The 23,020-nt window shown below is 44.3% G+C and overlaps 1 protein-coding gene across 1 annotated transcript in view; it reads left to right on the forward strand.

Moving 5' to 3' along the window:
* Nucleotides 1-23,020, forward strand: part of LOC139561288 (phospholipid-transporting ATPase ABCA1-like) — a 230,979-nt gene that overhangs the window by 193,704 nt on the left and 14,255 nt on the right. The window contains exons 44-48 of the mRNA XM_071378277.1: nt 1,210-1,316; nt 3,512-3,653; nt 4,646-4,780; nt 8,324-8,427; nt 11,749-11,841. Coding sequence (XP_071234378.1) covers nt 1,210-1,316; nt 3,512-3,653; nt 4,646-4,780; nt 8,324-8,427; nt 11,749-11,841 — 581 coding nt within the window. The remainder of the gene's footprint in view (nt 1-1,209; nt 1,317-3,511; nt 3,654-4,645; nt 4,781-8,323; nt 8,428-11,748; nt 11,842-23,020) is intronic.

The following is a 23,020-nucleotide window of genomic DNA, read 5'->3' on the forward strand; positions in this document are numbered from 1 at the left end:
AATGCTCTGGTGTGTTTGTATGTGGGGGGGTGGCTGTAGTGGGGGATTGAGGTGAGTGGTGTGTGTGTTTTGCATCTTAATGTGTTTGTCACATGTGGACAGTTGAATGTATGAGTGGTATTCCTAATGTAAGACACTGAACGGTCATATGTATTTGTGTACATAAATTCCTGTCAATTTGTTTTGTTTCAATGTGTGGATAACTCAGATAATATTGACACGGTGACGCAGGCACTGCCTCTTACGACACACAGTTCCTACAGCACAAACAATTTTTTTATTTTTTTTTACCGTTATTTTACCAGGTAAGTTGACTGAGAACACATTCTCATTTGCAGCAACGACCTGGGGAATAGTTACAGGGGAGAGGAGGGGGATGAATGAGCCAATTATAAACTGGGGATTATTAGGTGACCATGATGGTTTGAGGGCCAGATTGGGAATTTAGCCAGGACACCGGGGTTAACACCCCTACTCTTACGATAAGTGCCATGGGATCTTTAATGACCTCAGAGAGTCAGGACACCCGTTTAACGTCCCATCCGAAAGACGGCACCCTACACAGGGCAGTGTCCCCAATCACTGCCCTGGGGCATTGGGATATTTTTTTTTAGACCAGAGGAAAGAGTGCCTCCTACTGGCCCTCCAACACCACTTCCAGCAGCATCTGGTCTCCCATCCAGGGACTGACCAGGACCGACCCTGCTTAGCTTCAGAAGCAAGCCAACAGTGGTATGCAGGGTGGTATGCTGCTGGCATACCATACGATTATATGTTAAGTAAGTCAACAGGCTAGTACCAAAAGTGCTATTCCAATCATGTATGTTGAATGACTGAATCCATTTATTGGATCAGTCAGAAATGATTCACACTCCATTATCTACAACCAATACCTTTACATCAATAAAGGGTTATGGTAGAGTAGAGCATCTTGTTCTTTGAATCATCTTCGTCCAATGGTTTTTGTTCCGTAATGAGATGCTCCATTGGAAGTCTTGGATCTCTTCATCCAATGTTCTTTGTTAATGAGGGCTCCACTCTCTCTCTGTGTGTGTGTGTGTGTGTGTGTGTGTGTGTGTGTGTGTGTGTGTGTGTGTGTGTGTGTGTGTGTGTGTGTGTGTGTGTGTGTGTGTGTGTGTGTGTGTGTGTGTGTGTGTGTGTGTGTGTGTGTGTGTGTGTGTGTGTGTGTGTGTGTGTGTTTTTTAATAGTGCTTTGGACTTCTGGGGATTAACGGGGCAGGAAAAACCACCACCTTCAAGATGCTGACGGGGGACATCTCCATCTCCGGGGGGGAGGCCTTCCTAAACGGATACAGGTGAGGAGGAGCCACTGGCTGTTAGCACACACACACACACACACACACACACACACACACACACACACACACACACACACACACACACACACACACACACAAACTGAGTTCCATACCACATCGTCGTGCGCCTTTTACATTTTTAACAATGCAGATGGCTCCATATAGCTCCACATTGACATGATTGGTTGACGGGAGGTGGGGGCGGGAGGTCCTGTATAAACACGACTTCCTTCACATCAGCTCTGTGCTGTTCTGCCAAGTGCAAGAAGCATGAATGCCCTGACTTCTGCAGGGGCCGTATCACCGTAAATGCTATACGGCCACTGCAGACGTCGGAATGACCATGCAGCGCATTTATGGGATAGAGCTAAGGGAGTTTTGTTAACTTTCCTAGTTTCCATTGGCTGACCCATTCCCAGTGGCACCCTATTATAGTGCACTACTTTTGAACAGGGCCCATAGGGCTCTCGTCAAAATGAGTGCACTATGCAGTAAATAGGCTGCCATTTGGACACAGTCCTACTCTTTCTCAGCAACTATTGCTCTCACTCACTTTGGGTTTTGCTCTCTCCCTCTTCCTCTCTCTTCCTCTCTCTCCCTCTGGACGTCTCGACCTCTCTTGTACATTCTGTTTTCTCGCCCGTTTCAACTCCAGTCCTCTCATGTCCTTGTTCATTTTTTCAACGTGCTGTCTCGCACATTCCCCATTCTCTCTCTTCCACTCTCCATCTCCCACATATTTCATTCTGTTGCACACCCTCTCTCTTTCCCTCTCCCTCACTCCCACTCTTGTTTTCTGTCCCTCCTGCCACACACAGAGACTCAGGCGCACACGTACACTGTATATACACAGACACACACACACACACACACCCAAATAAACAAACACAAAAATGCCTTGTACACTCAAAAAGGGGCGTGTTCTTTCATATTTAGAGAGGAAGATCATCTCCCTCTTCTCTTCTCCGTATGAAGTAATCATCTCTATGGAAACGATGTAAGGCAATCGGTGGATGGATACTAGTTCACTGCGGTCTCCACTGATTTGCGTCCCCAGTTGTGTTGCCATAGTTATTCATTTATAAAAACTGATCATTTCCTTTGTGTTCAACAAAGAGATGGAGCAAAACACGTCAACGTTAATGTTGATTAATGTTGCCAGCGGTGATCTCTTGGACCTTCAGGGAAAGAAAAACAGAAGTACGACCACCCTCTGTGTTCGCCTCATTACGTTCCTGGTAGGATGAGAGAGTGACTCTTTAAGCAGTGTGGAACAACAAATAGAGGGGAAACCTCATTTTCTCTCCAAATAAAAGAGTTTGTGTTGCACCCCCAAATCTTACATTAGTTGATTGTCTGTTTACACTCGTAAAGCCCGCAGCAAATAACCTCCATCCCGTGAGCGATTACTTCCTACCGGCCCACTGCAGAGCTTGGTACAGCATTTTTACAGCCCCCCAGCCGATATCCAAATTGTCATGCTCCAGCTATAGGCTATAGTTTTACACATTGTGTAAGGCAGATTAACGAAAACTCTCTTTAGACAGGAAGCATTCCTTTGCAATATGCAAGTTTAGCTGCCTTTTCTTCTCCTTTCAGACGACAGGTGACAAGCAACGATATGCCCCAAAGCGCTGTTCATTTTCCATGACATATATTGTTTGTCGAAAAAAGTCACCTGGGCCCAAGAATACATAATGCAAATAAAACTTCTGTGTTGTTCCTCATGTTTGGCTCCAGACAACGTGTGGAAAGCGGAGAGTTTTCTTAACCAAGTGGTGATATTTATTCTGGTAATGGATCAACGTGTTCCGTGAGGGCCTCTCCTTTTCACACAGCCTCTGTGAGACGATACAGAGCACGTGTCATACACGCTGTGCTTCTTTGACCTCCAGAAAACCACATTGATTTCTAAAATGTAAATGTAGTATAATGGTAATATTTTCTCTCTGAAAACGACAGTATCTCCCAGGTGTTGTTTTCGAAAAGGGGAATTATTTGAATCAGTTGGTGGATGGAAGACAGTACCTACTGAATAGGGATGATGGTGACGACAGTTGGATCACTCATCTTCATTATCACTATCTTCATCATGAACATTGTGTTATTGTTGACAATGTCGATGATGTTGACGAGTTATCCTAATCATTACAGTATGTGTCTGAATATATGTTCCATGATGCTCCTCACAGCATACGGACAGAGATGAGGGACGTTCACCAGAACATGGGCTACTGCCCGCAGTTTGACGCCCTCAACGACCTTCTCACCGGACGAGAGCACCTGGAGTTCTACGCCAGACTACGAGGCGTACCGGAGAAAGAAGTCCCCATGGTAATATTTCCCCTTGTCTGACCTGAATGATATCATTTCCTGTTCCTGTATGACGCAACACCATTTGATTTCTATGGTTATACAGTTGTCATGATGACGGACGAGAACAAAGAACTTCATGTCCTTTCAGACATTTCTCCCCCCACATACAATACCTGCACTTCCAACCGTAAAAGAAAGTGCAAACATAGACAGCACACTGCACTTGGTCAAAGTGATGAGTAACCTCTGAAGTAGAAGACCTATGTAATACATAAGGTTCTGGTTAGAGGAGCTGGCCACGGGTAATTCCTTTACATTATTCACCAGCATGCTTAGCAGTGTGGCCGCTCCACCATGGGCCCCCAGTTTCTCCACGGCCCCCTCAGCAACAATAAGATCAAAAGAAAGTTGGCTGGTCAACTTGCCAGTGGCCTCAGCCTCAGCCTCAGGCCCAGGCGCCCAGGCCTTTGATCTCACACTACTAGGCCAAGGGACCCAGTTTCTCTGGGCTCTGTTCCGTTGGGTCTGCTGAGTTGTGCTTTGTGGTGGCCATTTTGGCTCCAGGGAGAGCCCCGGGGAGCTGGTGTCATTTCCACATCATTAGTCCACCAACATGTCAATATAGGGAGTAAATGAATGTCTGGATGGTTGGAATGAAAACATGCCTGCATACAATACATTTGGTTGGGGGTACCTGAGGATAGGGATTGGAGAATCGCTAGGGGGATGAATACTGGATAAGTTCCTGCTGGCTAGTGCTATTTTTTAGCTTGTGATGTGGCCCAGAAACCCACAGTGCAGCATATCAGCCTTGAAAAAGGTCCTGTGGCGATGCCAACCATCATGCATGCATATGTCTCATGCCAGGGGAAAGGAAGGGAGGGAGGGTGTGAGAGCAGAATGCCAGCACTAGACAGCCCAAACCAAAGTGGATTGTTGTGCTACTGTCACAGAAATACAATTTGTAATTATATATTTAAATGTTTTCTCGGTTGTGTTTTTGTTATTAGGTGGCAGAGTGGGGCATCCAGAAGCTAGGCCTGGTCAAATACTCAAACAAGTCAGCCGGTACCTACAGTGGAGGGAACAAACGCAAGCTCTCCACCGCCATGGCTTTGATTGGCTGTCCTCCTGTGGTCTTCCTGGTAAGATGATTGGCTCAGTCCAAAACACAGCCTTATTATTGCCCTATGACAATGTTATGAACACCTTTTGAGATCATTGATATGACACTATTGATATGGCTCTATGATAAACGCCTACTAGCTGTATTAACACTTTAATAAGATATTTTACAGATCACATCCAATTTTATGGTTCAATTTATATTACTGAAGTTTGTCCTGAGCAGTGATTAAACTTTCAGTGAGGGCAGAAAAAAAATTATTAAACATTTTCTTCATCTTTTTTCGGGGTGCAAAAATATCACTTTTGAACTCGAAAATGCTTTAGCCAACTAAGACTAGATTGGATTCCACTTTGGTTCCTTGTACAGCAAAGAAGAGAGAGAACCAATTAGAGGATGTATGCCTGCTTGACAACATAACAAATCCTGGATACAACTTAGAAAGTGTTAATGAATTTCCTTGAGGATTATAAGTCAATTACTAGTAGATGAAAAAAAGGGGCTGTATTTCAGTCTGGTCGCCATCCGGTCACGTTTTAATTAATTTTTCAGAGTCCACCCAATCTCGTTTGGAAATTTAAAGCATACGTAATGCTGTTTGCAGGAATTAAAGCCTTATACTGGGATTGATTTGAACAGGGAGAGTCGGTGGCTATATGCTAGCTAAGCGTTTCTCACAGAAAGAAAATGGCATCTTAATTAAAGTGTGTTCCTTACCTTATTATGTAAAGCAGGCTGGCCATAGAGAGGGTTGAAAAAGTATTATAATGGCATAGCCTCATTAGGAGGGACCAACTTTGGGACCTGACAAGTCACTTAAAAATCTTACTGATTCCATGAAAATACGATCACTAAAATAATGCGACCACACGCCTGATTAGGCAAATGTAATGTTTACTGTTATACCACTAAAGTATTAATTAATTCATCCATCTATCCGACCCACCCATTAATTAATAAATGAATTCAGCAAGTCAGTCAGTCATGACACAGGAAATCAGTCAGGTCCCTTCACTATCTGTAATGCTGTTTAATGTTATATGTACAGTACTAGTCAAAAGTTTGGACACACCTACTCATTCAAGGGTTTTTCTACATTGTAGAATAATAGTGAAGACATCAAAACTATGAAATAACTCATGGAATCATGTAGTAACCAAAAAAGTGTTAAATAAATCAAAGATATTTTTGATTCTTTGAAGTAGCCACCCTTTGCCTTGATGACAGCTTTGCACACTCTTGTCATTCTCTCAACCAGCTTCATGAGGAATGCTTTTCCAACAGTCTTGAAGGAGTTCCCACATATGCAGAGCTTTTGTTGGCTGCTTTTCCTTCACTCTGCGGTCCAACTCATCCCAAATCATCTAAATTGGGTTGAGGTCGGGGGATTGTGGAGGCCAGGTCATCTGATGCAGCACTCCTTTACTCTCCTTCTTAGTCAAATAGCCCTTACACAGCCTGGAGGTGTGTTTTGGGTCAATGTCCTGTTGAAAAACAAATGAGCGCAAACCAGATCGGATGGCGTATCTCTGCAGAATGCTGTGGTAGCCATGCTGGTTAAGTGTGCCTTGAATTCTAAATAAATCACAGACAGTGTCACCAGCAAGCACCCCACACCATCACACCACCACCTCCATGCTTCACGGTGGGAACCACACTTGCGGAGATCATACTTTCACTTACTCTGCATCTCACAAGACACAGCGGTTGGAACAAAAATCTCAAATTTGGACTCATCAGACCAAAGGACAGATTCCCGCCAGTCTAATGATCACTGCTTGTGTTTCTTGGCCCAAGCAAATCTTTTCTTCTTATTGGTGTCCTTTAGTAGTGGTTTCTTTGTGGCAATTCGACCATGAAGTCCTGATTCATGCAGTCTCCTCTGAACAGTTGATGTTGAGATGTCTGTTACTTGAACTCCGAGAAACATTTATTTGGGCTACAATCTGAGGCTGGTAACTCTAATGAACTTATCCTCTGCAGCAGAGGTACCTCTGCATCTTCCTTAAAGACCCTTTTAAAGTTTTTGAAATGTTCCGTATTGACTGACCTTCATGTCTTAAAGTAATGATGGACTGTTGTTTCTCTTTGCTTATTTGAGCTGTTCTTGCCATAATATGGACAACACAACTGATTGGCTCAAACGCATTAAGAAGGAAAGAAATTCCACAAATTAACTTTTAACAAGGCACACCTGTTAATTGAAATGAATTTCAGGTGACTACCTCATGAAGCAGGTTGAGAGAATGCCAAGAGTGTGCAAAGCTGTCATCAAGCCGAAGAGTGGCTACTTTGAAGAATCTCAACAAAAAAAATGATTTGTTTAACACTTTTTTGGTTACTACATGATTCCATATGTGTTATTTCATAGTTTTGATGTCTTCACTATTATTCTACAATGTAGAAAATAGTACAAATAAAGAAAAACCCTGGAATGCGTAGGTGTGTCCAAACTTTTGACTGGTACTGTGTGTACATCATGTAGCTTACCTACCTACACAATATCCTCTATTTCATACACAACACAGTGCAGATGCTAGTGTTCATTCAGACAGATAGTTCACTTGCAGTTGTTTGGTAGCCCTGGCTCGTAACTTTGAGACAGACGGATAATGTAGTGTTAGAGTGAGTTTCCATTTGTGTGGCAGGTAGAACACTGAGTCTTGCTTGGTTGCCTTAAGGCACCGCCATGTCGGCTTTGCACTGGGACACCGTCAGCATGGTGATGGAGATCCCTGGTGGGATTTGGGGGATTCTGGCAGTGTAGGAGCGAGGCTGGAGCACAGGCAATGGACTGAGTCCTGTCTCTCTCTAATCGTCCATGGACAGACTAGCCCGGGGAGAGAGAAAGGGAATGGGGAATGAGAAAGTGTGTGCGCCCGCGCATATTGCATTCACAATGTCTGTAAGAGAGAAGTCCCCTGGGATTTTGTTTGGCTGGGTCTAAAAGTGCTTGATGCCCTCGGCTCTCCCCATGTAGCTTCCCCAATTCCAAAGCTCCTCTACACTGCTTTGATTCCACTGGTTAGTGTTGGTAGCAGAAGCCTTTGAAACATTAAGTGTGCTTTCATGTCTAAATGTAGTCCTCTTCCAACTGGAAGGGGCATATCAGTCTAGTGTCAGCAGCATAATGCTGTGAGATGTCAAAGTTTGGGGCTATAGGGATATGAGACCTTTGGAACACATTCTCAGGGTTAAAGGCCCAATCTGTAATTTCAACAGCCTGACCATGCCATTAAGAATCAATTTTATATTAATAATCACAATCACTATTGACTAAAATAAAATATTACAGATTTAGCATTTAAAGGGATAATTCACTCAAAATAAATATTTTAATATTGTTTGGGATTGTACTAATGGACTAATGAACAAAATACCAAAATATATTTTTTTTTAATGGACAATCCTTTTAAGCTTAGAACATCTGTCTATGGATCTGGAACATTTAATTAAGATTGAGATCATTTGAATGGAGAATAAGAGTAGAGATGTGAAATGATGTGATAACATTGGGATAACGTAGAACGTTGACGGAACGCTTTTTGGCCCGTTACTGTAGGATGAGCCAACGACAGGGATGGACCCCAAAGCCAGACGCTTCCTGTGGGACTGCATCCTGAGTGTCATCAAAGAGGGACGCTCAGTCATCCTAACATCACACAGGTATGTTCTCTTACTGTTTTTAGGCACCTCTCAAGTTAGATTTGGGAGTGTGACTCTAATTTGCAACTTCCTGTTTTACAATTGGTTCTGGTTCGCAAGTTTGAAAACATTATTAAAACATTAGCAATACAACCTTTATTCATGTCCTTGCAACGTATGTTTTTTGGGATTATGATAAGTTAACAAAGCAGTACTAAAGTAATTCAGGCATTTCTAAGCAGTGTCATTCAAAAACCATGAGGAAATAAAAATGTCCTTAAAGTTCATATGTTGGTCCTTTAAGCTCTGGGATCTGAGTTCAGAGTTAATATGTGCAAATGTATGTATACACAATTATAGTGAATGGGCCAGGTGGAGTGGATAATGGTGCAATTACCAATACGACACACTGTAACTCAAACTAAGAAATCCAGGAAATAAAAACAAACAACGAGATGGATAGTACTTCACTACACTCATGTTTATTCATGACTCCATTGTGTTCTCTCTCCAAACTGCAATATTGTTTTTAAATCTTTAACTTCTTATGGAAGCGGGTGATACGAAAAACGTTGTACAGTTTAGTTTGTGAATCCATTATCACCATTCCATATTGTGTTATTTTTCTGAGAAACAAAATACATTTGTTGTATTAGTGATAGCTGGTGCACAGTTCAGTTGCGTCCAATCGTCCATATTGCAACCAGGTGCTTTTGTTGGTCAAGTGGCGCATTTGCCAGGTTTTACATTATCATAATACTAATTGCTCCATCCCTCAGCAAGAAATGAATCGGGCTGCATCCAAAATGGCAGCTGAAACACAAAACAAAAATGTACAGATGTTCGACTCCGCTCCCTCTAATTAAGCTAGGGCTGTCAAAGGAGATGTCCTAAAATGATCACCAGAGCCCGGGAGCCAACCATCCTGCTCTCTGGACCTGAACCAGGCATGAAAAATTACACCCTCATCTCATGCCCCCCCGCCTCCGAACTAACAGCGTGAAGCGAATCCCAGCTAAAATAATTATTCAGCTAAAAGTTGTCCATTTGCTGCAGTATTTACCACAAAGCTGACGAAATGTGGATGCAGCATGCATATTTCAAAGACAGGCCAGATGTGACAGAACTTGAATATTGGTCATGAATTTTACGGGCAGTGTTTTCCAATAAGATCCTTCTTACTGTGTGGAATACAGTCGACTTTATTCTCATAACTTTCATGGAAATATGTACAATATATAAACAGATAAGCCTTGATTAGGCAGTCAGCATTCTCAAACACACTTTCCCACAGATGACTCAATTGTTTGGAATGTTCTTAGGTATTGATATGGGCTTACAGGAACAGTATGTGCGACCCACCACCTGGATTCGGTCCTATGTAGCAACATTATACCGGTGTTTTTTATATTGGATAAAAGTAGAGACTCAGAGATGGTATATCATACTCTGCATTTGAGGAACAATAAGAAATTGAAAGTTGATAAACTTGTAACCACACTTTTGATGAAATGGCCCTTGAATGTTTTGGTACACCTACTGGAGAGCTCTTTTTTTGTCTACACCCGTTCAGCATCGTTCACATCCTCTTAAGCCTTAGCCCCACCCATCTCTTTAAGGATTCACGTGAGGCCATGTGCTAAAAAGAGTGAGTAGTGTAGTAAACAATCAAAGATTTCAAGACTAAAAGTGGTAAAAGTAGTACCCTACAATTAGGAACAACTCTAGGTAAAAATACACTATTTAGTCTTTGGCCTATATCGTAATCTGACTTTTGTACAGGTCGTGTTGTTCTTCATAATGCCGCCTCTGGTAAACACACACTATATCAAATAAATTCTAAGTTGATTTGTCACATGCACAGGATGCAGTAGGTTTCGACGGTATAGTGAAACGGTTACTTGCATATTATAGTAGCAATATCAAAAACAGTGTGTCCAGATATAAATATTGTATAATTATTAGACAATGCTTACCCAGACACACTTGTCTAAATTAATGGGTTATGTGAAAAAATGCTATAACCACCCCCCAGCCACATCTAGCTAAGTGGATGGGTCACTATTGTCTAGACATGTACACATGTTCATGAAATACTTTAGATGGCCGTAATCACTCCCAGACACACCTGGCTAACTTGATGGGTCATGTAATCATCTTGCGAATTGGAGTCTTTGTAGCTAGCTAGCTAAACATTGAACTGGCATGATCCCGACTCATACTACTACCAATACAAATGGATTGTCATAGCTATAGTATGAATCTGTAGGTAGCTAAAGCTAACCAACTAGGTTCAATGGTAGCTAGCTAGCTAACATTAGGCTATAACTAGCAATGCAAATGGTTTTCTGATTCGAATAAAATTACTACACAGATCATACACATAATGTTAGCTAGTGAGCCAGCAACAGTACACTTTAACTTGCAATGAAAACAACGTTCTGACAAAATTAGAAACGTATAATATCTGAAAATGTAGTTGGACTCTTACCTGTATACATGGATGAACGCTTCACGGCAGACTGGAACCATTTAACTCCATTTTGGTTTGTAGCTGCATCTTGTTTGGCCAGCGTTGTCAAGTCACTCCTGTTCACATTGACCGTGGCGTGTGCAGAAAGTAGCCCACCACAACTTTTTCCAATTGATCTGTCGAGAGCGCCTGCTAAATTCAGGGCATCAAAGATGTTGAGAAAAGTTGTAAAACTTTTGTAGTTCTCGATGGCTAACTTTATATCTAGTAAAAAAATCTGCGGTAGAAAGGATTATCAACACAAACTGAGCAGCTCATGTTATAGAGAGAAGCATGCTACATGGCAGACCAATCCAAACTCATCTCCTGGCATGTCCAGCCCATCCATTATCTCAGCCAATCATGGCTAGCAGGAAGGTTCCTCCTTTTTCCTGGCTAAACCAACTAGGCTTGTAATTTAACAATTGTATTAGTATTTACAGATGGAATACAAGTTTGTTATTAAGGCACAGGAAAGGTCACATGTTCCAGAAGGCATTTCTACCAACAACATAAAAACTTATTTGGATGATAAAAATTAAAAAAAGACGTTCCTGTGAAGTAGTGACATGCGACATACACCTAGCTTCCTGAAACGGGTCACATATGGCATGTTACTAGTCAGCCCTATGGGTACGGAAAGGACATTGGGTCAATTGAATAAAGCAGCATGGGATGGAGAACAACCAAACCAGAAAAATAATCTTACTGACTTGTTTTGTTTCTGCAAGTCTTTTGACTTAACGTTTGTGTAGAGTAGAAAAATGGTGCCATATAGTACACAACTGAACCTTTCTCTCTCTCTACCTCTCTCCCTTTGTCTCTTACAGCATGGAGGAGTGTGAGGCCCTGTGCACGCGCATGGCCATCATGGTGAATGGACAGTTCAAGTGTCTGGGCAGCATCCAGCATCTTAAGAGCAGGTGAGGCCTTGACAGCGGCACTAACAGCTTGGCCACAGCCTTAATGCTCTTAATGGGAAAATTCCAATGCAATGTACATCGAGTGAACAACCTCAATTTGTCAGGGCATAGACACTACAAGGTGTCGAAAGCCTTCCACAGGGATGCTGGCCCATGTTGACTCCAATGCTTAGCAGAGTTGTGTCTAGTTACCATGCCCCGTTCAAAAGGTACTTAAATCTTTTGTCTTGACCATTCACCCTCTGAATGGCAGACATACGCCATCCATATCTCAATTGTCTCAAGGCTTCAAAATCCCTGTCTCCTCCAATTCATCTACTCTGATTTGAAGTGTATTTAAAAAGTGACATCAATAAGGGATCATAGCTTTCATCTGGATTCACCTGGTCAGTCTGTCATGGAAAGAGCAGGTGTTCTTAATGTTTTGTGCACTCAGTGTTTAACAACTTATACTGAAGCCCTGCGAAATGAGTGACATACAGAAACGCTATTGATCTTTAGCCTTAGCCTTAGGTGCACTCACATGTACAGTACGTAGGCATGATGCTATCTAAGGTTGGTCTGTATTCTATGAAGGCCAGTACCCTTATGAAGGGATTCCAGTATTAAGCAACAAGGCCCTAGGAGGTGTGGTATATGGACAATATACCACGGCTAAGAGCTGTTCTTAAGTAAGACACAACACAGAGTGCCTAGACACAGCCCTTAGCTGTGGAATATTGGCCATATATCACAAACACCTGAGGTGCCTTATTGCTATAATTATAATATTTTTTTTTTATTTAACTAGGCAAGTCGGTTAATTAAGAACAATTTCTTATTTACAATGACGGCCTACCCGGGCGTCGCTGGGCCATTTGTGCGTCGCCCTATGGGACTCCCAATCACAGCCAGATGTGATACAGCCTGGAATCGAACAAAGGACTGTAGTGATGCCTCTTGCACTGAGATGCAGTGCCTTAGACCGCTGCGCCACTCGGGAGCCCATTATATTATCAACTGGTTACCAACGTAATTAGAGCAGTAAAAATAATTGTTTTGTCATACGTGTGATATACGGTCTGATATACCACGACGGTCAGCCAATCAGCATTCAGGGCTCGAACCACCCAGTTTATAATGACTCATACATCATCAGTGTTTCTCAAAATCAGAGGTGATTATTTCTTAGTGATTATTTCTCAATAACATCATGGACATTTGGTCTAGCCTTAATGGAGCAAGCCACCCTCTCCGTCTCTTAGCCGTGACATGAGTGTGTCCTCATTTTGCAGTCTTTGGGAAATCCATTCAGTTGCCATGAACACTGTGATAAGCAACATTTTGAAATGTATTTTGAATTGAATAAACTTTATTCAATGCAACATGGTGAAGTAAACAAATATTAGCCTACAATTCCATAGAGTGCATTAGCATTAGTCTTGATGTATTATGTTAATAGCGCATGTTGTTTTTTTCACCTTTAATGATGTTGTATTAAACAACTATTGCTATTATAGTATTTTACAGTACAGGGTTAGAGTTAGGGTTCTATCTATGTAATTAACACACCTTGGTTTTTCCCCTCATTCACTTATTGAATTGAATGACTAAGCATCGTCCGGGTTAGGGAAAAGTTTGGCCGGGGTAGGCCGTCATTATAAAATAAGAATTTGTTCTTAACTGACTTGCCTAGTTAAAGGTTAAATAAATAAATAATGTTTATGAACATGCATCCATATTACTGTAAACCAGGGTTCCCAAACTAAGTTTCCTGGGGGGGGGTCATGGGACCATTTTTGGGACCATTTTTTACCCCTTTTTCGCCCCAATTTCGTGGTATCCAATTGGTAGTTACAGTCTTGTCCCATCGCTGCAACTCCCATACGGACTCGGGAGAGGCTAAGGTCAAGAGCCATGCGTCCTCCGAAACATGACCCTGCCAAGCCGCACTGCTTCTTGACACACTGCTCGCTTAACCCGGATGCACCGTACACCTGGCGACCGTGTCAGCGTGCATATGCCCGGCCCACCACAGGAGTCGCTAGAGAACAATGGGACAATCCCGGCCGGCCAAACTCTCCCCTAACCCAGACGACGCTGGGACAATTGTGCGACGGCTCATGCGTCTCCCGGTCGCGGCCGGCTGCAACATAGCCCGGGATCGAACCCGGGTCTGTAGTGACGCGTCAAGCTCTGCGATGCAGGCCAAACAAATTCACAATTGTTTAAACAAATCTATAACGGCACATTTTGTCGTGATGCTTTATCCTAGAAACAAAATGCCCGATATCTTCTTCTCTATGACATTCAGAAGCTGAACTAAACATTCTAAACTCAGGACTTAGCTTGGGAAGCAATGTTTTGCAACGTGTGAGTGTCGCTATTATTTATCTATTCACTTTCTGTAAAAAAGAATATGTATAAATAAATTAAGGTTTCATATAAATTCTAATAATAATTTTTAAAAATGCAGATTAATATTCGGGGAAATCGTGTCTCGACTATTTTCCCTATTCATTATTATTATTATTAAAAAGCCTATCTAAAAGATGTCAATAGTCTTGGTAAGCTACGTAGACTTGCAGGAAATTAGTTTCAAAACAACAAAATGTTCGTAGGTCGCTCAAATGAAGACTGTTGGTGGTGTATTTAATAAACAATAACACAAAAGGTTGAGGAACCCCTGGTCTACACCACAAAAAAAATTTGGGGTGAAAATAAATCCTTCTTTGACTCTTCCATCTTTACCCGTCCTGTAATGGCCTTTATACATACCTCTTAACACATTTAGTCAGGCTCCATCTCCAATCTCCCCCTGACCTTAAACCCGGCACTTAAGTATGCTCTCTGATATTCACCTGACATTTTCACAAGGCCAACCCCCTTTTGGGCCATCTCACATGTGGTGATGAGGGTGGCAGTGGGGCCATCCATTATGTTGGGCTGGGGGGGGTTGACATTATTACAGCAGTATCGTGTGATCTTCTAGTAGGACATTACAGACTAAAGGGACGAGGGGGGGTGGCGGGGCGATCCATTTTACAAGTCAGAGAGTGGGAAGAGGACGAGTATGGGTGGAAGGGGAGGGGGATGGGGGAATGTATGCCTATGTTAGGTCTGATGCTGAAATGAGCAACGGGTGTCAAGGATATTTCCCATCAAGAGGGTTGATGTCATATCATCTCTGTAGCCGTTAAATCAGAGAAAAGAGAGCGAGGGGGGGGCAGAAGAAAAGGGAGAGAGAGGGAAGAATATAGAGAAGGAGAGAGTGAGAGAGAGGAAGAAAGCGATGGGCTGGTAGTCCCTCCCAGCTGTTGGTGTAATTGACAGATCCTCGGTGTCAATGACTTCCTGTCCTCAGGGACAACGAGGCCGCCCTAAATCATTTGAGAGACACTGTATAGTTACGGGATGAGGGAAGAGGTAGGTGCTGAATGGGTTAACCCGTGCTCTAGTCTACTGTATAGTCTATGCTGTCAGCCACAGCCAATCAATCACTCATTTCTCTCACGTCATAGACCTAAGCAGGGGGGGAAAATAGATAAACGTTACATGTGCATTGACAGTTTTTTTGTAAGTAATTTTAGGTCACATGAGTTTGTTTTGGGGTGTGGCTGTTGAAATGCTATCGCTCAGTTCTTGCGACACAGTGAATAATTTCTAATTAAGCGTCGCTATCTCTTTCTCGGCTCATGTAATTCATGTTTCATGAGGTGTGGGCCCTGTTAATGACTCGCCGCTGTTTTCCTTTCCACTCTTCCCTCTGCCGCACGCGCCCATGAAATGTGTCCCCAAAGCGGGCGCGGGGGGGAGGGTCGCAGGCAGAGAAACGGGACAGGGAGGGAGGGTGGTAGCAGAGCGTTTGATCGACCATCTTTAAAGTCAAGCTGCGCAAACCACTCGGCAATGTAATCTATCCACATTTACCTGTGGAAGCATGGCATCGCTTTTCTTCTGCTTGTTTATGTAAATGGCCCGGCCATGCTGTGAGGGAGGGGTGTGTTTATGCAACATCTCACTATTACCCAAGTTGTTGCAGATTAGGAGACGGGAAGACTTCCATCAGCGTGTGACTGGAGGGGGTCGAGGCAGGTGGCGAGCCGCTGTCACGCAGTGGTATTAACGACTGACCTGCGTGATGGGCGGGGCTTCTCCCCCCCCCCCCCCATCACGGGTGAGAAAGAGTATGGAATCTCTCCACAGGATGCCTCTCACATTTTGACTCCGTATTGTGTGCGTAATACATGCTAGTCCACCTTCTTCCTCTCCATCTTCTCGTCACCCCACCCGCACTCATCCTCCTCCTCCAAAACTTCTCGTTACATTACCTTTATATATTAATCCTCCTGCTGCCTCGCTCTCTTTTTATCTCTCTCGCTCTACTTCCCTCCGCCCTCTCGCTCAGTTGGTGATGGAGCATCAACCCACCCTTGTTTGCGCTGCCCCCTTCAGGCCACACCGATGACCTGTCTTCCCAACTTCTCATTGGAGCTGCCTGGCTGGCAGCCTCATTGTTTTAACAACACGCCCGTGTATATCAATCAGGTCCAAAAAGAAGCAAAAATATCACCATTCAAATCAGAGAGAGACTTCTTAAAACAGTTAGGGGACGGATAATGTTTTAAGAGGACGCACTCCATTATCTGGGTTCGTGATTGTTTTGTCCCTCTCTACCCACCTGCCCCACGACCACGTCGGCTCTGTTGCATTTCCAATCAATCATTCGTCGGAGGAGGAGGAGAGAATTTATGAAAGCCAAAAAGAGAACCAGGGAGATAAATAAGTGGCTGTAAATATACTTTTTACAATCCAGGAGCGTCGGATCCAGTTGAGTCCCAGGTGTTTAGTAGAGTGAAATGAAGTGCACGGCAGTAAAAGACCTTCCATAGCTCCCATATAAGCTGGTCAGGGGAAGGGAGAAGGACGCGGGAAGCTGGTGTTCTTTTCCTGTGACTGACATCATTCATATTTAGTATTTTATTAGGATCCCCAATTAGCCGCTGCCGAAGCAGCAGCGACTCTTCCTGGGTTCCAAACAGGAAATGAAAACTTAACATTCATATGTCTGGAGAATAAGGGTTTATGTGGCTAGCAGGAGCTATATTTCGCTGCATCTCAACGTTTTTTCCTCCGTCCTTACTGAGAGACCCAGTGCAGTCACAAACATGAGTTTCATGTGTTTTATATAACCTCAGTGTACAAAACATTAGGAACACCTGCTCTTTCCATGGCAAAGACTGACCAGGTGAAAGTTATGATCCCTCACTGAAGTCACTTGTTAAATCCACTTCAATCAGTGTAGATGAAGGGGAGGAGACGGGTTAAAGAAGGATTTTTAAGCGTTGAGACATGGATTATGTATGTGTGCCATTCAGAGGGTGAACGGGGTATGGTAGTAGGTGCCAGGCGCACCGGTTGGTGTCAAGAACTGCAATGCTGCTGGATTTTCACAGTTTCCAGTGTGTATCAAGAATGGTCCACCACGCAAAGGGACATCCAACCAACTTGACACAACTGTGGGAAGCATTGGAGTCAACATGGGCCAGCATCCCTGTGGAACACTTTCGACACCTTGCAGAGTCCATGTCCCAACGAATTGAGGCTGTTCTGAGGACAAAAGGGGGGATGCAACTCAATATTAGGACGGTGTTCTTAAAGGTTGGTTTGTGTATATTTCCACACAGAGGTTGGAATAATATTGTGGAAATGAGGATAACGCTCTTTTAGTGTCAGAGCTGTTTGAAAAGACCACTGAAATTTCAACCTGTTTTGGTGGGATGGAGTTTTGGCCTGCCCAGTTAATAGACCAATAAGAAAAAGTTCCAAACCTCTCTGCCAATAACAACACATTTTCAGTTTAACTTTCCACTCAGACCACTCCCAGACAGTACACAATTCTTGCTTGAGAAATGTCTCTTATCTAAGAAGCTTATTTTTTTTAACCATTTTAATTGAAAACAGTCAGGTACTTAATTGTTACCCAGCCAGAACTGATTAGATATTGAGATATAAACAGCTGCATTGGACCTTTAAGGGAAAAGAATGAAATAAAATATAAACGAAAGCTGCGAAGTGCATTTAATGCATTAAGGTAATGTTGCGCACAGCGCCGGAGAGTTTTATAAGAGCATCTAAAAGTTGTGATCAATCTAAGGAAGTTGCCTTTGAGATGTCTAATAAATGTGTGCATTGACTATGTGGATTGACTGCGTTGCACTGTAGCTAAGTAATACATTATCTAACTGACTGTTAGTGTCTGAGATGGATGGGAAAATAACACCCCTTAGGGTTTACAATGCATCAGCTGTTATTAATACCCATTGCACACGGACAGATAATCAAATCAAATCAAATGTATTTATATAGCCCTTCGTTCATCAGCTGATATCTCAAAGTGCTGTACAGAAACCCAGCCTAAAACCCCAAACAGCAAGCAATGCAGGTGTAGAAGCACGGTGGCTAGGAAAAACTCCCTAGAAAGGCCAAAACCTAGGAAGAAACCTAGAGAGGAACCAGGCTATGAGGGGTGGTCAGTCCTCTTCTGGCTGTGCCGGGTGGAGATTATAACAGAACATGGCCAAGATGTTCAAATGTTCATAAATGACCAGCATGGTCAAATAATAATAATCACAGTAGTTGTCGAGGGTGCAGCAAATCAGCACCTCAGAAGTAAATGTTAGTTGGTTTTCATAGCCGATCATTAAGAGTATCTCTACCGCTCCTGCGGTCTCTAGAGAGTTGAAAACAGCAGGTCTGGGACAGGTAGCACGTCCCAGACCTGCTGATACGGTGTGTGAAATCCTCTATGGCCATCGAAAGCATGTGTGTGTATGCATGTGATGTATGTGTACATATTTATGTATGAAGTGTGTGCGTGTACACGTGTCCGTGTGGATTCATGTCTGTCTCTCTGAGTGGAAGCGTGTTTGTGTCCATTCCAGACCTCATCAGTACCATATGTATTTTCAACTCCAGCCTTGAATAAAACATGCCTCCGCACCGTATATATCCATCGCCCGTGGCTTCTCCCTGCTAGGTGATGACCCTTACAGGCGACCTCTGTGTGTGACCCATCGAGGACTTCCTGCCTGATCAAAGCACGGCCACCCAAGCCTGGGGTATGACCCCTTTCCCCACTCCCTTCAACCCCCCCCCCCGGACACCAATATGGGGGGTGTTTGGTGACCTTTTCCCTCTCTTCCTCAATCTTTTCAAGAGGGGAGAGGGGGGGGAGATGGGAGAGGAGAGTGTAGAGGATAGATGATAGAAGAGAGATGGGATAGAGGAGAGCAAAGAGGAGAGATGGGAAAGGAGAGATGGAAGAGGAGGAGAGTAGAGATGGGGGCAGAGATGAGAGATGGGATGGGAGAGATACTGAGAGGAGAGATTGGAAAGGAGATGTAGAGAAATGCACAGCACTCCAGCAACAGCTTTCTGAAGCTGGAGGTTATGTGCTTGAAATGACACGGGAGGGACTCCAACTGAGTCGGGAGATAAAAGAGGAGAGATGAGATGGGAGACGAAATAGATGGGGGAGAAGAGAGATGAGAGGAGAAATGGGAGAGGGGAGATGAAATAGGAGAGGAGGAGAGTGTAGAGGATAGATGGGAGACGAGAGTGTAGAGGAGAGATGGGAGAGGCGCAAGGATAGATGGGAGAGAGGAGAGGTGGGAGGAGTGATGGGAAAAGAAGAGGTGGAGAGGAGAGGATGAGAGATGGGAAAGGGGAGATGAGAGATGGGAAAGGAGGAAGAGGAGAGATGGTAGAGAGGAGAGGAGAGATGAGAGAGTGGGGGAGAGCATGGAGAGGGGAGATGAGAGGATGAGAGATGGGAAAAGAGAGATGGGAGAAGAGGAGAGGATACGAGAGATGGGAGAAGAGGAGAGGATACGAGATGAGAGTGATGGGAGAGGAGATATGGGAGCGGAGAGATGGGAAAGGGAAGACGGGAGGAGAGATGGAGAGGAGAGATGGGAGAGGAGAATGGAGATGAGATAGGGGAGATGAGAGATGGTAGAGGGGGGAGGAGAGAGTGGAGAGGAGAGATGAGAGGAGACATGGGAGAGGAGAGAGGATGAGAGATGGTAGAGGAGACAGTGGAGAGGAGAGATGAGAGGAGACATGGAAGAGGAGATGAGAGGTGGGAGAGGAGAAAAGAGATGGGAGAGGCACAAAGAGAGATGAGAGATGGAGAGCGGAGAGGAGACGTGGGAGAGAGGAAAGGTGAGGAGTTATGGGAAAAGAGGAGGATGGGAGAGGAGAGATGGGAGAGGAGAAATGGGAGAGGGGAGATGGGAGAGGAGAAATGGGAGAGGAGATGAGAGATGGGAAAGGAGGGAGGAGGAGATGAGATGAGAGATGGTAGAGGGGAGAGGAGAGATATGAGAGGGGAGAGAGGATGAGAGATGGGAAAGGAGAGATGAGCCAGAGGAGAGATGGGAGAGATTGGAGATGAGGGATGGGAGAGTAGAATGGAGAGGAGAGATGGGAGAGGATAGATTAGAGAGATGGGAAAGAGGAGAGGAGACATGGTAGAGGAGCCATGGGAGAGGAGAGATGAGAGAGGATGGGAGAGGGGAATAGATATGAGAGATGGGAGAGTAGAGGAGAGATGGGAAAGGAGATATGGGAAAAGAAGATAATTGAGAGGAGAGATTGGAGAAGAGAGACAGGAGAGGGGAGATGAAAGATGGGAGAGGAGAGACAGAAAAGAGGACAGAGGGGAGATGAAAGATGGGAGAGGAGAGACATAAAATAGGAGGGATGGGAGAGGATGGATGAGAGGAGATGAGAGATGGGTTAGATGAGAGATGGGTTAGATGAGAGCACAGAGGAGAAATGGTAGAGAGGAGAGGAGAGGAGAGATGGGAGAAGAGAGATGGTAAAGGGGAGAGGAGAGAGTGGAGGAAAGAGGAGAGGAGAGATAGGAGAGAGGATGAATAGATGGGAAAGGAGAGATGAGAGTGGATGATATATGGGAGAGGAGAGAGGAGGATATATGGGAGAGGAGAGATGGGAGAAGAGAGATGGTAGAGATGAGATGGTCAAGGAGAGAGGAGAGAGTGGAGGAGAGATGAGATGGGAGAGGAGAGATGAGAGATGGAGAGAGGTGACATGGGAGAGGAGATATTGGAGAGGAGAGAGTGTAGGAGATATGGGAGAGTAGAGGAGAGATGGGAGAGGAAATAGAAGGGAAAGAGGAGAGAGAGATGGGGAGAAGAGAGTTGGGAGAGAAGAGATGGGTGAGGAGAGATTATATAGGAGAGGATAGATGAGAGAGGAGATGAGAGATGGGATAGAGGAGAGCTGGGAGAAGATAGTAGAGAAAAGCGACAGGAGAGGAGAGACGGGAGACATGGGAGAGGAGAAATGGGAGAGGAGCGGAGATATGGGAAAAGAGGGGAGATGGGAAAAGAGGAGAGATGGGGAGAGGAGAGATGGGAAAAGTGGAGAGCGGATAAGAGAGAAGAGAGATCGGAGAGGAAAGATAGGAGAAGAGAGATGGGAGAGGAGAGCAGAGAGGAAGGATAAGAGAAGAGATGAGAGATGGGATAGAGGAGAGATGGTAGAGATGAGATGGTTGAGATGAGAGAGGGGAGAGGATAGATGAGTGGAAAGAGTGGATGAGAGGAGAGATGGGAGAAGAGAAGAGATGGGAGAAGAGGAGAGATGGTAAAAGACGAGAGATGGAGACGAGAGAGAGGAGACGTGGGAGAGGAGAGATGATACAGAAGAGGAGAGATGGGGGAGGATAGATAAGAGAGGAGATGAGAGATTGGCTTGAGGAGAAGAGAGTAGAGAAAAGAGATGGCAGTGGAGAGGGGAGAGGAGAGATGGGAGAGGAGAGGATGGGAGAGGAGAGAGGAGATGAGAGGATGGATGAGAGAGCAGAGATGGGATAGAGGAGAGCAGAGATGAGAGGATGGATGAGAGAGGAGATGGGATAGAAGAGAGCAGAGATGAGAGGATGGATGAGAGAGGAGATGAGCTATGGGAAAGGAGAGAGGGGAGACGAGAGTAGAGGAGAGATGGGAGAGGAGTGATGAGGGAGGAGATGGGAGAGAGGAGAGATAGGAGAGGCAAGATGAGAGAGGCGAGCCGGGAGAGGATGGATTGGAGAGGAGAGATCGTGGAGGAGAGTGACTGACAAAATCAATGGGGTCCCCCGGTCAGTAATTCAACCATGATTGCTACAAGTTTAGATAGCTGGCCGCTGGACTAATTTACCAATCGAAAAAATGTTAGCTGACGAGCTAATTAAGTGGCTGTCAGTAACCAGGTTTCCATCCAACCTTTTTATGTGTGTAAAGTACATGTCAGATAAAAAAATGTCATTACAGGCCTGATTGAAAAAAAACTTTTTTCTGGATACTTTCCAAATGTTGACAAAACAAAATACGCTAGACAAGGTGGGATATTTTATGTCAGTAAAATGAAAGATGCAAGTAATGTTGTTGGAAATGCTTTTATGTGCAAATATTGATATAACAACCATCAAATCTAAGTAAACTTGGAGTCATGCGATGTTCTGTGGTCCTCCCACTATGACTCGTCTGGAAAGCAAGTAGTTTATTAGGCTACAGATGAAATACACTATAGGGCCAAAAGTACATGGAGACTGCTTCAAATGAATGGATTTGGCTATTTCAGCCACACCCATTGCTGACAGGTGTATAAAATCGAGCACACAGCCATGCCATCTCCATAGACAAACATTGGCAGTAGAATGGCCCATACTGAAGAGCTCAGTGACTTTCAACATGGCACCGTCATAGGATGCCACCTTTCCAACAAGTCAGGTCGTCAAATTTCTGCCCTGCTAGAGCTGCCCCCGTCAACTGTAAGTGCTGTTATTATGAAATGGAAACGTCTAGGAGCAACAATGGCTCAGCCGCGAAGTGGTAGGCCATATAAGCTCACAGAACGGGACCGCCGAGTGCTGAAGCACGCAGCGCGTAAAAATCGTCTGTCCTTGGCTGCAAAACTCACTACTGAGTTCCAAACTGCCTCTGGAAGCAACGTCAGCACAATAACTTAGTCGGGAGCTTCATGAAATGGTTCTCCGTGGCCGAGCAGCCGCACACAAGCCAAAGATCACCATGCGCAATGCCAAGCGTCGGCTGCAGTGGTGTAAAGCTCGCTGCCATTGGACTCTGGAGCAGTGGAAACGCGTTCTCTGGAGTGATGAATCACGCTT

This window comes from Salvelinus alpinus, chromosome 31 (genome assembly GCF_045679555.1).
Source record: "Salvelinus alpinus chromosome 31, SLU_Salpinus.1, whole genome shotgun sequence".
In the NCBI taxonomy this organism is placed as follows: Eukaryota; Metazoa; Chordata; class Actinopteri; order Salmoniformes; family Salmonidae; genus Salvelinus; species Salvelinus alpinus.